Here is a 16,023-nt window from a genome sequence, read left to right as displayed (position 1 = left end):
TAGAAATGTATACAAGTAGAAAAGGTTTTAGTAGAAGGAGTTCCTTTCTGTACCCTTCTGCTCCCACCCACTCACTCTTCTTTTCTTGCTGCCAAAGAATGTGATCAATGGAAATCTGACAACACTTTGAACCATGGAAGTGACCTTTAGGGTGGAAGCCACTCAGCCACATTGTTGTCATACATCCCTAGACTCCAGACTCCTTTAACATAAGAGAGCAAGACACTTGAATTGTGCTCCAACCTTAGTTATTTTAAGTTTTCTGTTTCAAGTGGCAAAATCTAAACCTAATTAATATGGTCTACATGCAGTTTTTTATTCAGTAAAGGCCAGGTGAACTAATAAACTAATTGGGATTAAATATTTGAACTAGTTTGGAGCCTCTGAAATTTGAATAATGTATTTGAATAAATAAATAAAAGGACAAAAAAAAAGGGAGTACTTTATCTAAGTGCCAATAAACATGGGAACGATTTTTTGCCAGTGAAAAGTATCTATAATTTAAAGATGAATGCAGATCATTAATGAGTAAGGAAAGGAAGTCAGTACAATATGCGGTATAAATGAACATTAGTGAAGTTAGATTATAATAAACAGTGTACTATATATATATTTACCAATGGTAACAAACTAGGCGGAAAAGATATAGATCGAAGTCTGACAAGCAGATATATTATGTCCCTTTTTAACATTTGTATGTTGGCTCTTGATATCTTCATGTGATTCATTCATTCTGGGTTGATTTACATTGAATAAACCACTTCTGGGCTGCATGAAAGACTTTAGTCTTTTAGCTTTTAGCATGCAGACATCTTAGAAAAATTCCCAGAACAATGGAAAATTATTAACATGCTTTTGGTGTCCAGCGAGTCTTTTCAAGTCTGATTTTTGTTCTGTACTCTCAAAAAGACATTAAAATATTTTAGATAGCCCCAGCAAAAAGATTGAAAGCATAAGATTGTATTTGAAATAAAGTCTATTCCTTTTGATCATGCAAGCAGAAATTCTGTTTCAGTATCAATCCATCATAACATGAATTTTTGGCTATTTGGATTATTTGGTCAATATTTTTGAGGAGGGAAATATTTATTTATGTTAAATATCCTACTAGGATTTTAGAGCTACCCAAACTCTTATCTACTCCAGTGTTAGGTGGACTTTTGGGAAAACTGTTAAGACCCATCTCTTCTGTGTAATCTCCGCATTATTCATTTAATACTTTCAAATCCATGTTCTATCTTCATATGCAAATATCCTTGGTTGTGTTTATGTAAATTTGCAAAACACATTATTTATTCTAACTACATAAAGCAGTGTGTAGGTATCTAATTTAATTAGAATCATTTATCCTTGGTCTCAGTCAGCTGTTGAATTCTCTTACCACTCTCTGCTAAGCATAGTGGGGAAAGATCTCAGACACTTAAAATTCTGTTCCTAAAAAATGAGTTCTTATTACTAATTTTTCTATCATAAATATATAGCTACTGAGATAAAGATACAAGATAGCAAGATAAAGATACATTACCCCTGTGACATCCATAACCTTAATGGCTGCAAGCTGGCCTGTTTTAACATGACGACCCTGTAAAAGAAAAAAAATAATAGAAGACTTTAGTTCTGATAAGCGATGTATACACTCAGTTCCACCTATAGAGAATAATTACCTAGATCACCATTATAGAATGCCGGTGCGGAAGACAGAGAGAAAGACAGACAGACACACACACATATACACGCACACACACGCACACACACAGAAATCTTAAATGCTTTAAGGATCAATTTCTATTTAGTGTTTACTTTGTAAAACATCTCCATCACTTTGTTTTTTGGGTTTGTTTTCATAGTGATTGTCAAGTTAACCAAAAACGGCAATATTGAATAACCTGATTCTATCTTCTCTCCAAGGTGGGAGGTAAAGCCTTACGTGAGAGAAAGAGGAGCTAGGTCTGGGTGGGGAGACGCAAGTGTCTCCTCTGTCAGAAAATATTCAGTCGGTAAAGCTACTTTAGGTTCCTTGATTATGAAAATATCTTGTATTGTAACAGTCTCAACTGGATATGACTCTGCTATTACTTGAGACTGTAAGTTTATCTTTATCTTAAAAGTGAGCCTAAAATAAAACAGATAGCAATAAATCCAAATTTGTGATCAAAGGGACAGCATTGAACTGTTTCCCCAAAGCCGCCATCTTGGGCCATTGGAACCACAATGAAGTGTTAGCCACACAGAATCAGAAGAGAATAGGGTGTGGTGAAGGGTAACCCCAGACCAGAAGCTTTCTCTTCACTTGCTTCCTGAGAAACTTAAAGTCCACTTCCCACTCTCAGTAGCAAAGATGATCAATATGCCTAACTTCCAAATGCATTTTATAAATGGTTTCTAAAATACATTTCAACTAGGACTGCTACCAGGGAGTATGCTACTGCTTCCAAGATCAGTTGGATTCAAATCCCAGCTGCATAACCTTAGATGAGTCTCTTAACCCTCTAGGCTTCAGTGCCTTCATCTGAAAAATGGAGAAATAGTACCTGACTCCTGGGATTACAGTGAAAATTAAATGTGATAATGTATATAAAGTGTTTGACAAAGCCTGGCACAGACATGCTGTCAGCAGATGTTGTCTGTGATTAGTTATCACCCTGTCTTGTGCTTAATGTTAAATGTTGTCTTTCCTTTTAGGCCATATGATTCATGAAAGCCAAGGTCATGTCTCATTGTCATATTTCCAGTACCTGGAATGGTGGGTGCTCACCCCACAGATGAAGTGGTATGTTTATGGATGAAAACAGCCTGTGATAGAGGCATGGACACTTGTAGTTGGGAAGTGGGGAGAGGCTTAATGCTGTCTGCCTCTTTGATTCTTGTCCTTCTCAGCTTTTACATCTATTTGCTCTGATTCTAGTAGCACTTCCTTCACCTTTCCACCTCCCATTCTGCTCCCTCCCTTTTCTCCTTGGTCAGGAAAGAGCTGAAAGAAGGAGCCATCAACTTGGTAACCCAATATGATCATGGGCACAGCCTCTCCTACATATTTCAACGTTTGAGACAGTGAGGGAGGAGCCTGGAGTGTTACCTCACAGAGCCCTGAACTGAAGCTCCAGAAGCCTGAGTCCTGTCCAGGTTCTGCTCATGACCAATAGGTTCATCTGGGACAAGTGATGTAACCCATCTGAGCCCTAGGTCCCTCATCTGCAAAATGTGGGGGAAAGGGGCTCAGGGTTGAAGGTGAGGGAGCAAGTATTATTGTTACCACCACCCCTTTCCACCCCAAGGAGCATTTGGAGATAGTCTTGGCAATGACTGAGTAAGTAGTGTAGTGCTACTGCAACTCAGTGTCCAGAGGCCAGGAATATTAACTTCCTGCAGTGAGGCTCACACAGGGAGAAGCAGCAACAGCACCTTTGTTGATAAACACTAAATGGCCTCCAGAGTTGTCCAGTCCCAGTAAGAGTCTATGATGCTGTGATGATGACCGTAGCAAAGGAATCAACAGCTTTTCTTTGGGAATACAGCTGACTCTTGGGGTACTGACCCCTGTGGAGTCAAAAATCCATGTATAACTTTTAACTTCTCCAAAACTTAACTAGTTATAGTCTACTATTCACCAAAAGCCTTACCAATAACATAAAACAGTTGGTTAACATGTATCTTGGGGCACCTAGGTGGCTCAGTCAGTTAAGCATCCAACTCTGATTTCTGCTCAGATCATGATCTCACAGTTCATGAGTTCCAGCCCTGCACTGGGCTCTGTGCTGACAGTGTGGAGCCTCCTTGGGATTCTCTCTCTCCCTCTCTCTCTCTCTCTGTGCCTCCCCCGCTTATGCTCTTGTGTTCTTTCGCTCTCTCTCTCTCTCTCAGAAACAAATAAACATTAAAAATATATATCCTGTATGTTTTATATATATATACACATATATATATATTACAGACTGTATTCTTACAATAAAGCTAGAAAAAAGAAAATGTTATTAAGAAAATTATAAAGAGAAAATACATTTACAATATGTACTGTAAAAAATCTGCATATAGGTGGACCAATGCAGTTCAAATTAGTGTTGTTCAAGGGTCAACTGTATAACGTCTTTAAAGTAAGAGCCATAAATCATACCTTAAACAATGGCTGTTTCTCTACTAAAGCACTAAAGGAGGATAGGAAAACTGAAGGCAAATATAGAGGGTCTGGTTGGTACCAGACAGATGATTCACCTTGAAATTTTTTTTTTGTTTGAGAGAGAAACAGAGTGAGTGGGGGAGGGGCAGAAAGAGAGGGAGGGAGAGAATCCCAAGCTCCCAAGCAGGCTCCACACTATCAGCACGGAGCCTGATGTGGGACTTGAACCCATGAATTGCGAGATCATGACCTGAGCCAAAAACAAGAGCCAGACACTTAACAGACTGAGCCATCCAAGCGCCCCCACCTTGAAATTCTTTTCACAGTTCCATACAGCCAGATAAGAGCAAAACCACCTGCATATGCCTTGCAGGGTGCCCTAAGAACTGACCCTTTATCTGCTATACCACCTTGGCATGCTCCCATCTGCTCTTAATCCATGGTCCTTGAGTCTCAACTATTTGTGTTCTCTAAATGTACTATATTGTTTCTTGCTCTCTGATGATGTGTTTTCTTGGCCTAAGATGCCCTCCTGAGTCCCTAGTACATTTATTTACTCTTCTTAGATTCAACTTAAGTACCACCTCCTCTGAATCCTCACTGTCACTCACCTCTGTGCTACCCATGAATGTGTCCATGTTTGGGTTATTGCACTGGGCCCAAAGAACCAGTATTCCCTGCTGTCCCTCTCTCTTTTTCCTCCCTACTCTCCCTTCCTTCTTCTCTGGCTTCATTTATAGGAGGCCCCTCCCTAGGAACCCTCCCACCAATCTTACATGTAATCAAGCTTGACCAGCAAACTCTGGTCTGCTCTGATGGCCATCTCTTTCTCTTTCCCTGCGGGAGCCCAAAGCACCTCTGTCAATACACAGTTTGAGAAATGCTGTACTTGATCTTTAACTCCTTAAGAAACAGGGTGTCCTCTTGGAGTTAAGAATTTGTTACAAAGACATGTCAACACCTAGTTCTTTCCACCAGCAGCCTGGGAGCCAAGAAGATCTAGCTCTTGGTCCAGGCCCAAGGACAGGGAACAGACAGGATACAAGCAACCCATTTCATATTTCAAATTCAAGGCACTGGGCAGTTCTTGGTCTGAAATAAATATCTGCTACTTTTTTGAATTTAGAGTATGTTGTTGCTTTGTCTTTGTTTTTATTTTAAAACTGCTATAGTGTCATTAAAGGCCAGTACTGAGAAAAAAAAAAATTAACCTAAGCTGAAGAATTGTTCTCGATGACTCTGACAGATGACTGAATAATACACCCCATGATGGCAGTTTGGGCTTAAATGAGATCCTGGAGATGAACAATTAGCAGCCTCAGCTCAGTCCCAGGCAAAGGCATCCCCCCGCCCCCCCCACCCCGCACTCTAGAAAAGGAAGTCTGCTGAGCTGTCAACCTTTGATAGAGGAGGCCCACAACGGAGGCCACCTGGCACGAGGTGCCTTTTACATCACTGGAGAATGTCAACCCAAATTAGGATCCAGATTAAGGCTGACTTTGAGGAAATAGCCAAGAGTCAGCTGACCTAATGATCACTGGAAACCCGAGGCATCGTCATTGTTAGGACGGTGTTTAAAGACGCAACTTGATAAAGTCACAAAGAAGTTGAGTAGGAAGAGACCCTAAGGTGCCTAACCCACTACACTTTTGGAGATGAGGACAAAATCTCACAATTAATGAGGATCTAACCCAGGACACTTTCTCCTCTTTCCCATTTCTGCCATCCAGCTCTGAATTAAAAATTATTATCACTAAAATAAAAAAAACCGATTTTAAACAAATCTTTTCATATTTTACTTAACTGAAGTTAAACATTGAAACATTCATCTCTATTTCAAGTAGGATTTAAAAGAAAAAAAATTTTTAATTTGAGGGCAAGGCAACATGGGAGAATGTTACTATGACAGAAGAATTTTAAAGTGAACATTTAACATTACCCCTGATTTTAATTTATTTTCACTTTCCAAAAAAAACAAAAAAAATCTAAACATAGACTCTGTCTTATATTTGGATCTAAAATACATATTCAACCAGGGGTGCCTGAGTGGTTCAGTCAGTTAAACCTCCAACTTCGGCTCAGGACATGATCTCACGTTCGTGGGTTCAAGCCCCACATTGGGCTCTGTGCTGACAGCTCAGAGCCTGGAGCTTGCTTCAGATTCTGTGTCTCCCTGTCTCGCTGCTACTCTCCATCTCATGCTCTGTCTTTCTCCATCTCAAAAATAAATAAAACATTAAAAAATTTTTAAATACATATTCAACCAAAGACAAGATAATTTTTGTTCTGGGAAAAAAACATTTTGTCTGGGAGACAAAATGGTTAAAGTTTTTTTCTCCACAAAAATTAGAAAATAATATCTTGTTTGACTGCAGTTGCTGACTCATTTTTAATAAAAGAATGTTTTTTCCCCCTGAAATAACCAACAATAACAAAAATGACAGACTAATTCTAGAAAGGCATAATTGGTATTCGAGAAGGACTCAGCGCCTATTGTCTGTCAATCATGTCCTCAAGCATACAAGCCAGACCACAAGAAAGGAGGAAGAAGGGGCCTCGCGTCCAGGAAAGCAAAGGGTGGGGGGTCACTTGGAACTGGTGAGTGTGCTCTGACCCCATCCTCAGACACACATACAAACATACCCTTCTCCCCTTCTTCCTTTCTTTTTCCTCACACTGGAGGTTAAAAAAAAATCTGCTGATTCTTGTTCTTTACAAAATAACTCAACGCTGCTGTGAAATCTAAATCACTCAAGGACTATAGTACTCTACCCCTTTACCTCCTCCCTAAAATGAATGCAAAAGAAAAACAATGATTTTGTCTGAAATAGCCATGTAAGCTTTGGCTCTGTTATTGCTGTTATTTTTTAAGGAACAGCAAGATGGCTTTAGAGCGGCTAGCCTGAGGCTAGCCTGGAAGAAAGAGTACTTTCATTTCTAGGTCACTGAAATACATTTGTTTCCAGCAGAGCACATGAGCAAACTGGGTTTGTGGAAAATGCAGACACTCTACCTATGATTTCCTTCCCTGCTGTCCAAGGACTCACTTACAGGTAGAATGTTTTTAGCTCTTTGTGTTTAGCTTAGATGAGATCTCCCCTTTGTCGAGGAAGACTTCACTTTCCTAATTGCAAGTGAGTGCTCTACCGTTGCATTTCCACGGTATCTTACACAAACCCTACTGATAATACCCAATGCTATAATTTTCAAAATGTGCATCACAAGAACCATGAAAATTGGAGCCCCTGGCTGGCTCAGTTGGTAGAGCATGTGACTCCTGATCACAGGGTCGTGAATTCAAGCCCCATGTTGGGCATAGAGCTAACTTAAAAAAATAAACAAAAATCCAACAAAGAACCATGAAAATAAATCAAATCAAATGAGAAAAAATCAGCATGTAGAACATGTAGTATTGGCAGTTGTTGCTTCATGGATCAAAAGTCATGGTTACATGTATCTACCTACCTATCTATCTATCTATCTATCTATCTATCTATCTATCTATCTATCTATCAGTGATGCTATAGTGCATCACCTGGAATTTCCCTTCAAGACTGAAACATCCGATAGCTCTCAGCCAGTTCGATCTCTAGGAAGTGCCCTCAGCCACAAACACACCGCCAAAGTCATGCTCCCTACTAAGGATACCCAAATCAATGATTGGTTGACACAGGAGTATAAAAGGCCCAGCCTCTTGCCTTAAAGTGGGACAATTCTGAAGGACACCTCCTCTCCTTACCTCCTCTAGCGATGGCTGTGGTCATTTTAAGACTGCACTGTAATTATTCTATCTTCCCCTTAATTCTATTTTTTTCATAGGTATAGATCCAAAGACCACTCCTCAGTAAAATTCCTGAATGTAAATCCCCATCTTAGAGCTGTTTCCAGGGGAATTCTACCTAAGACACCTGAAATGGCTCAAGGAGACAGGCTCTTAGAGTAGCTGCAAGGAAACCTCCATAAGCCTCTCAGATAGTCCCTGGCACACTGTAGCAGTGTCACTGTCAGGATGTTCACTAGTACAGAACTGGAGTAGAGTAGGATACAGATGCAAGAGAATTCACTAGTGATTCCAATATTTCAGACTTTTGAGAGGTCCAAAAGAAACAGTAATTAAAAAAAAATGGAATCAGATGGCTTCTACTTTTGCTGAGAACCACTGATGTACTAGAGAAAAACAAAGAAAAGCCAACAGCAATTAATCATCAACTGAAGGCAATCTGTGAAAATCATCAGGGAGGTGAGGTTTAAATCCTAAGACCTGTGCACTGTCTTCAAATAACATGGGAACATCGCTGTTGTAGGCTCACAGGGGTCAGAAAAACAGAAGATTTCAAGCTCTCAAGCACATCAAATTGGATGTATCCATTTCAAGTTTTAGAGTCTCATTCTTTCCCAGTTAGACTCAAGTTGGGGATTAAACCTTTTCTTCTACCCTGATAATTAATTCCTGGGTCTGGTCCTCAGCTTTTTCTACCCTCAGGCTGCAGAAGAGAAGGGGTGTTTTTTTAATGCCACTCAAAATTTGGTCAAGGGACAACAGCAGTAGTCAAGCTTGAGAAAGGTATGGTTAAGTACACCCCAGACTTCTCAGGAATGAGGATCAGGTCACTCCGACAAAGCCATGTAACAGGAAGATGGTAACCAAGGAGAAGAGAAGCAAAATGGATAGTAAAGGAGGGAAATGATGAGCATTAGCTGTGACCATTAGGTAAGATGTAGTTGGGGGCTTCTTATAACTTTGTTAAAAAAAAGAGAGACCAGCTAGAATACTAGAGGAGCTGTTTCCAAACTTATACAAAATAAGCAGGTCCGAGCATCACAAGGGATTGACTATAATGGATACTGTGGTGTGCCAAACAAATCCCTTCTTCAGGACCGAGGTGTTCTGCTTCTCTTCAGGAGCTGCCCTTAGCCAAAGAGAATAGCTAGATCCAAGGCCATTCTCCCTGACTAGAGCGAGTAAGCATTCAATGACTATGAATGAAGGTAGCAAGCATTCAATGACTGGTCGATGTAGGAATATAAAAGCCTACATCACTTATGTCAAGGTGAAACAACTCTGAAGGGCCATCCCAGCTCCAAAGCTCCTTTTTGGGATTTTTGGGATTTCCTAGGGCAATCAATTTCTCCCTCTACTCAAATCTATCTTTACTCTCCCACAGGTGTTGATTCTGAGAACACTCCCCAAAATACTTCCTACAATCTCTATCCTCCAAATTTGTTTCCCAGGGAACTCCATCAAAGACTCCATCCTTCCTCCCTTCCTCCCTTCCTTTCTTTCTTCCTTATTTGATATAATGCACAATATTTCTTACTGGATCTGAGGTGAAAGTTTTTTTATTTTTGTTTTACAAAAACTCTGACCTAAAGGATGAATAAAATGAACTAAGTTGAGTGTTAGGAAATATATCCAGGTAATGGGAACACCATGTCCAAAGGTCCTGTTATGCTATTTACTAGAGCATTTCAGTAACTAAAAATAGGCCAGTATGGCTGAAGTGGAGAGAAAGAACCTAGCAAGTCCATGCAGGGCCTTACAGTGTACTTTGAGGAAATCTGCCTTTATCGTAAGACCAAATGGGCAGCCAGTGAAGGGGAAAAAGCAAGAGCGTAAAGTCACCAAGTTTGCATTTTGAGAAGATCGCTCTAGGGGCAGGGCAGAGAACAGAGGAAACAGAAAGGATGATGGAAAAATAGGATTTATAACCTTAGTCATTAATTCAATTGAAAGAGGATGGCAACTTGGGCTAGGATGGAAGTAACGGAGAGAGTGAAAAGTGGATCGGTTCAAGAGATATTTAGAAGATCAAATCAACAAGGTTTGGGATGGTTTGGATACATGTTTACCCTTCACGTCTTGCACCTCCTACAGTGCTTGGCACAGCAGGGACTCAGAGTAAGTAGGTGCTTACCAGTGAGACAAGTAGTGAGATCAGAGGGTTGTACCTGGGTTCATGGTCAACACAATCCATATGTCCACATCAGTTTCTCCCATTTCCCCCCATTTCTTTCTTTCGTTTTTAATGTTTATATATCTTAGAGAGAGAGAGAGAAAGAGAGAGCAAGTGGGGGAGGAGCACAGGGAGAAAGGGATATAGAATCTGAAGCAGGCTCCAGGCTCTGAGCTGTCAGCACAGAGCCTGACATGGAGCTTGAACTCATGAACCATGAGATCATGACCTGAGCCGAAGTCAGATGCTTAGAAAACTGAGCCCCACAAGGTGCCCCATTTCCCCATTGCTATCTAGGCACAAAGTACATGGGAGCAGATGGGGTTGGACTGTGAGAAAGAATCTCAGTCATCTCACTCATAAATAAGATATGAGAAGATGAATTTAATAGATGAAGTTCTTTTAAACATGATAGAGAAGCCAATTGACTTCCCCTCTTCACAGATCGCAGAGACTAGAAATTGGCTTCAGCTTTCCCTCTGAGCTATCATGATGAGAATGAAGGTGTACTCTTGATTTGCTAGTCCCAGTTAATATTAAAGCATAGTTAAGAGACCCATCTGGACATCTTTAAGAATGCTACCTTTCTTTGATACATCATGTCTTGAGTCAAAGAAGTAGACAAAACAACTTCATGAAAAGACTCCAAAGATCCTTCTAATCAAGGAATATGAACTGTCACAGGATATATTTGGACGAGTGTCTGCACCTAGGATTTCCCCAGGTTAAATAAGGACTTTATTTTTCCTTGGCCTGCATGTGCCATTCATGAGCAGCATAAAGAAATCCTGCCCTCCGAATCTGTAAAACTGTGATCCAGCCGTCACTGCACCCAGACTTGTGGCAAAGACGAAGCGAGGCACTGACAGGACAGTTCCCAAGCAACCGCTCCCCAGCTCAACACCACTCACTGTGAATTCCTCTGTTTGGCACCTCTGTGAGGCAGAAAGTGGATTCTTTTCAAGACTGTTCAGGGTGGGGCCAACTGAGAATGAGGCTTGCTCTCAGACACAGGGTGGGGAAGAAAAGATTCTCATTTTTCTTTGTTGGAAACGAGGAGTCCTGTCCTCAGGGCTGCCAGTCTGGCTCAGTTTATAAATCAAAATGGATGATTAAAGGGAAAAAATCAAATAGTCACAATTTTTCGCAGACAATAGTTAATGTATGCAGATTCCATGGCAGGGAGCCTAATGCCTGTGCCCAGGAAAGGCAGGCACAGCTGAAGTGACAGCAGTGACGAGGCAGACAGGCTGCAGGGTGAGGAGAGCTCAAAAAAGTAGCAGAACCAGCCTCTTGGCCATGGCCTTAAGCCAGGAACATACTTCTCAGTAACCTCTTCTCTCAATCCAAAAAAGGGAGCTCAAAACCAAAGAGCTTATGGGCTCTTATCTAATTTATGCCACAGGTTTACCACAATCATTGACGGCTTGTGTAAATGATTTCCAGGGGGATTTTTGAACCCCCTAGATATAGGGGTTCAAAAGATGGGAAAAGAATATGCATGCAGCCAACTCCTAGGCCTCTCCAATGTTCCACCCCTCCCCATCCAGCCCCAAAGCCTCCCTGTTCCCTGGGTCAGGGTGGCCCCTGCGGATACAGATGGCATTTAAAAGCCATGATACCATATGTTTGCACTCATAGGTCTAACAGGAGAACAGGAGAAACCTAATGGAGGACCAGGGCGAGGGGAAGAGGGAAGGAGAGTTGGGGAGAGAGAGAGGGATGCAAAACTTGAGAGACTACTGAATACTGAAAATGAACTGAGGGTTGTAGGGGAAGGGGGGAGAGGGGAAAAGAGGTGGTGGTGATGGAAGAGGGCACTTGTGGGGAAGAGCACTGGGTGTTGTATGGAAACCAATTTGACAATAAACTATTTAAAAAAATAATAAATAACAAATAAATAAAAGCCCTGATTCCTGGACAGCAGTCCAGGAGGGTGTATACTCAACCTCAGGAAAAGGAGAAAACTGAGGAGTCTGTGGCATCTTTTTTTTCCCCAGAAAGTCGAAGATATTCAACTTAAGTAGATTCCTTTAAGATTTTCGATGGAAAAAAAAATGTCCTTAATGAAACATTCTTAATTTTTAAAGCATAAAAGTAAACAACTTTATGTTGATTCTCAATGGTTATTTTTGTTTTTTAAGGGGTTTTTCTATTGGGTGAGATTTTAGTACTCTGAAATCTGAGAGTCCAAGCAGTGTTTTAAAATACATGGGTAGAGCATGATAGAGCAGTCAGTAATCCCCTTAAGATACAAAGATGGGCTGTTCTTGATGCAGGCTATAGGAGTTCAGTGCAACTGTGGACAGCCCTTAGTAGCTTACAGGAGACTGTGTGAATGATACTGGGACCCACTTCTCTCTCCTCTGAGCTCACTCAGTCCCCAAAGCCTTTGGCTGCTTTACTTCTAGAACCAAAAGCTCCTCAAAGGCAAGGACTTGGACTTATGTGTCCAACTCCTGTCGTTGTCTAGGACAGCATCTGACAAAGATACCTGGAAACGTGAAATTTCTAGACCTAGTGGGCCTTGTAAGCTGCCTCAAATCACAGTGAACAGAGAGACTCCAGTGATCCATCATGGCTTAACCCGAAAGAAGCATGGCAGAATCTGGGGCAATGTCTATGTAAGAGTGGCAGGTAGCTTTTCTCTGAAGCAATAAGAAACTGTGAGAATGGTTCCTAGTATGGTCACTAGAGGAAAAGGCCACATGGCCTGAAAAGAGTACTTTGCTCAAGGAGGTTTTGTTTTTGTTTCCTTTACCAAGTGCTAACCAACCCTCTGGGTCACCAGACTGCGCCCTGGAGGTGTGAGCAGGTAGTAGCGCTCTGCATTCCATGATCTCACAACTTACCTGACCTAGGAAAGAGTCAGGGAGAGAAAGATATGATAAGAGAGAAGCAAGGCCCAGATGCTGCCCTGCTCAGGTTCCTCCATCTCTGCATTCCCTTTTCCTGAGAGAATACTAACTGAGGCAGAACAGTTCTTGGAGAAAGGTAGCTCATTTTGTCAGATTTCTGAATCAACAGTTCCCTCTTTAGGGACTACTTGAGGAGGTGGCCCTGTCTTCCCTCGGGACCGCTGGCAGACCCTTTTGCTCACTCCATCCCACTTCCCAGCTGCAGATTAAGAAGATCTACTACGCTCTCTCCCCGGGACTATATTGGTTTGTCAATTACAGCCCAACACCAGCCCTATCTTTTTGGAGATTTACAACCACGTGGTCAGGAGTGGGTGGGTTGGCTTTGCACCACGAGGCCCCCTAGGCAACCAGGCAGAGATAAATAATAATGATGATGATAAAAAAGACAGTGCTGCATTTCATTTCACCTAATTTATGGCTTCAATAGGAAGCCAGTCTACCCACAGTGCCGTCTGGGTTACTTAATAACAGAGTGTCTATGGCAGCAGCAAGAACAGGTCTGGGAGCTTAGAGTTATGGGGGAAGGAAAGAATGGCACCAGTGTGGGGAGAAAAAAAACAAAGGGAAAGGCCCATTGTGTCCCCAGCTACTATTCTCAGGCAGCAGGGACACAAATAGGGACCCACTTGACTATCAGGGCTGCTGATGAATAAACTCTCTCCCACAGTGTCCTCAAACCTCCAGAAGTTTTAATTAAAACAAAAGAAATGTCAGCCGGAGAAGCACTGGAATATAATTAGGGCCCACCAAATCTAAAGTAATGTGGGGGAAAAAAGACTAGTAATGAAAGGGAAGCTTTCATGTTCTTACTGAATCTCTGCTCTGTTGCTGACACAAAAATCAATTTCAATAGGCTTTAGTTGTATCTGAACAGGAACGCAGGCGACAGATGAAATTTAGTGAGCAATTTACTGAAGTTATAATGATTCTCATGAAAAAAAAAGACTACAATGAGTCCTTCTAACCAAATGCCTCCCCTGTAAGGACTCTGTAAGAATGTGTGTGTCTAGATACATGGTATAAGTATGGATATGGGTGTGGGCATGGATATCAGTATGGGTGTGGGTATGGGTATAGGCATAGATGGGGTGGGGTGATTTTAAACAGTCATATATCTTTTATCCTAAAAAATGTAGTTAAAATCTCTACCTCACTCCATTTAAGGAGTAGTTTTAACTCAGCCCCCAAAAGACATTTGGGGATGTCTGGGGACATTTTTTGATTCTCAAGACTGGTATTACTGATACCTCATGGGCTGAAGCCAGAGATGCTATCAGACCCTATACAATACACAGTATATTCCCCTTCCCCAGCAAAGAATATTGGGCTCCAAAATGTCAATGGAGCCAAGACTGAAAATCCCTGCTTTAAAAGAATTTAACATTTAATAGGTGCTTGATGAATGCTAAATCCCATTTAAAGCCATATTTCTTGGGGTGCCTGGGTGGCTCAGTTGGTAACCATCTGACTTCTGCAAGGGCCATGATCTCTCGGTTCATGAGTTCAAGTCCGGCATTGGGCTGTCTGCCAGTAGCACGGAGCCCACTTGAGATCCTCTGCCTCCCTCTCTCCCTGTCCCTTCCCCGCTCATGCTCTCTCTCTCAAACATAAATAAACATTAAAACCAATAAAATCATATTCTCCATAAGGTCACAAAAATCAGAAGTTTAGTTCTTGCTCTAAAGGATCTCCCATAGGGCCAGGGAGGGAGATGGAGGCAGTGTTGTTCTTTCTTTGCTTAGCAGCATTTACAAATGAGGGGCATACTTCTCAAGTTCTAATACCCATGGTCTTCTAGAACACAGGTAACACCCAGTGGCCCCTAAGACCACTTTCCATCTGGCTTTCGTATGTGTAAGAGGCCAATTCCAAGATCTTCACTGTCTCCCAATTAAAGAGCATTTTCTACATTAAAACAAACAAACAAAACTAATAAAGTACTATTAGGGCTAGGTAGAGTTTGACTTATGATATTTGCACAGAGTTATAATTTTGCTACTTACATTAATTTTTGAAAGATAGCCTTTTTTCATATCTCAGTAACCCTTTATAGTGTGTATGCGTGTGTTCTTTCCCTCTTTTCAAATGTTTAGTTATAGGTTTTAATTACTGGTAGCTCAATTCAAAAATACATTGTTCTGTGTGATTAGAATATAAATCATGATGAAATTTTAAGCTTAAAATATAAGGGTCAATTATAAGAGAATAAAGATGTTTGCTTTTATCCAACCTAAGTTTTTTAAAAGAAGGGATATAGGAATCTTGCTGTTGCCATTGATCTGTTTCTAAGAAGGAAGGAAAAGAGAATTTGCTTTTTGTAGAAAGAACAAGATGAGCAATATTATGCTTTATCAGTCACAACCATTCACCACCTTTTAGGTACCTGAGGATTCGAGAACCCAAGATTTTTGGAGGCGGGTAAGGAATAACATCCATATATGGATCCCCACACAGAGTCTGAGAGGAGTGATTACAGCATAGTAATGGCTCCACCTGCAATCTCGCGAGACCCAGATCTCCGCAAGGGCTGAAAATCTCTCTCCCCACAACAGACTGCACTAGCGATTGTGCTTTCCAAGCAAAGGCCTACAAATCCTTTTTTGGGTAGGAGGGTGAGAGGACAAAAAGGACGTTTGAAAACGGAATGCCATTTTATAAATGCAGGATGGCTCCTACATATTCATATTCTTTCAGTGTGGTGGCCAGCAAGGACGACAGCAATTTGTCAGCAGACACATCCATCCCTGGGAGGCTGGGAGTACGAACGCACGTGCCTCTTAGAAAACCATACCGTCCTTCAGACAGTGATACTGAGAACACTTAAGTCTGAAATCTTGGGGAGGTGGGTGAAATATGATAATACCGTGAGAAAGAACTTAGGCTCTTTCTTTTTTAATTTTTTTTTTGTTTTATTTATTTTTGATACTGAGAGAGACAGAGCATGAGAGGGGGAGGGGCAGAGAGAGAAGAAGACAGAACTGGAAGCAGGCTCCAGGCTCTGAGCTAGCTGTCAGCACAGAGCCCGATGCGGGCT

The 16,023-nt window shown here is 41.4% G+C and overlaps 1 protein-coding gene across 6 annotated transcripts in view; it reads right to left on the bottom strand.

Annotated features, from left to right (window-relative positions):
- TNIK (TRAF2 and NCK interacting kinase) overlaps positions 1–16,023 on the bottom strand; it is a 374,995-nt gene that overhangs the window by 157,234 nt on the left and 201,738 nt on the right. For all 6 annotated transcript variants that reach the window (XM_029939880.1, XM_029939882.1, XM_029939881.1 and 3 more), the window contains one exon: positions 1,526–1,582. In XM_029939880.1, coding sequence (XP_029795740.1) covers positions 1,526–1,582 — 57 coding nt within the window. The remainder of the gene's footprint in view (positions 1–1,525; positions 1,583–16,023) is intronic.

The sequence above is a fragment of the Suricata suricatta genome, chromosome 5 (assembly GCF_006229205.1).
Source record: "Suricata suricatta isolate VVHF042 chromosome 5, meerkat_22Aug2017_6uvM2_HiC, whole genome shotgun sequence".
In the NCBI taxonomy this organism is placed as follows: Eukaryota; Metazoa; Chordata; class Mammalia; order Carnivora; family Herpestidae; genus Suricata; species Suricata suricatta.
Note: the sequence above shows the minus strand (reverse complement) of the source record. Positions and strands in the feature narration are given on the sequence as shown.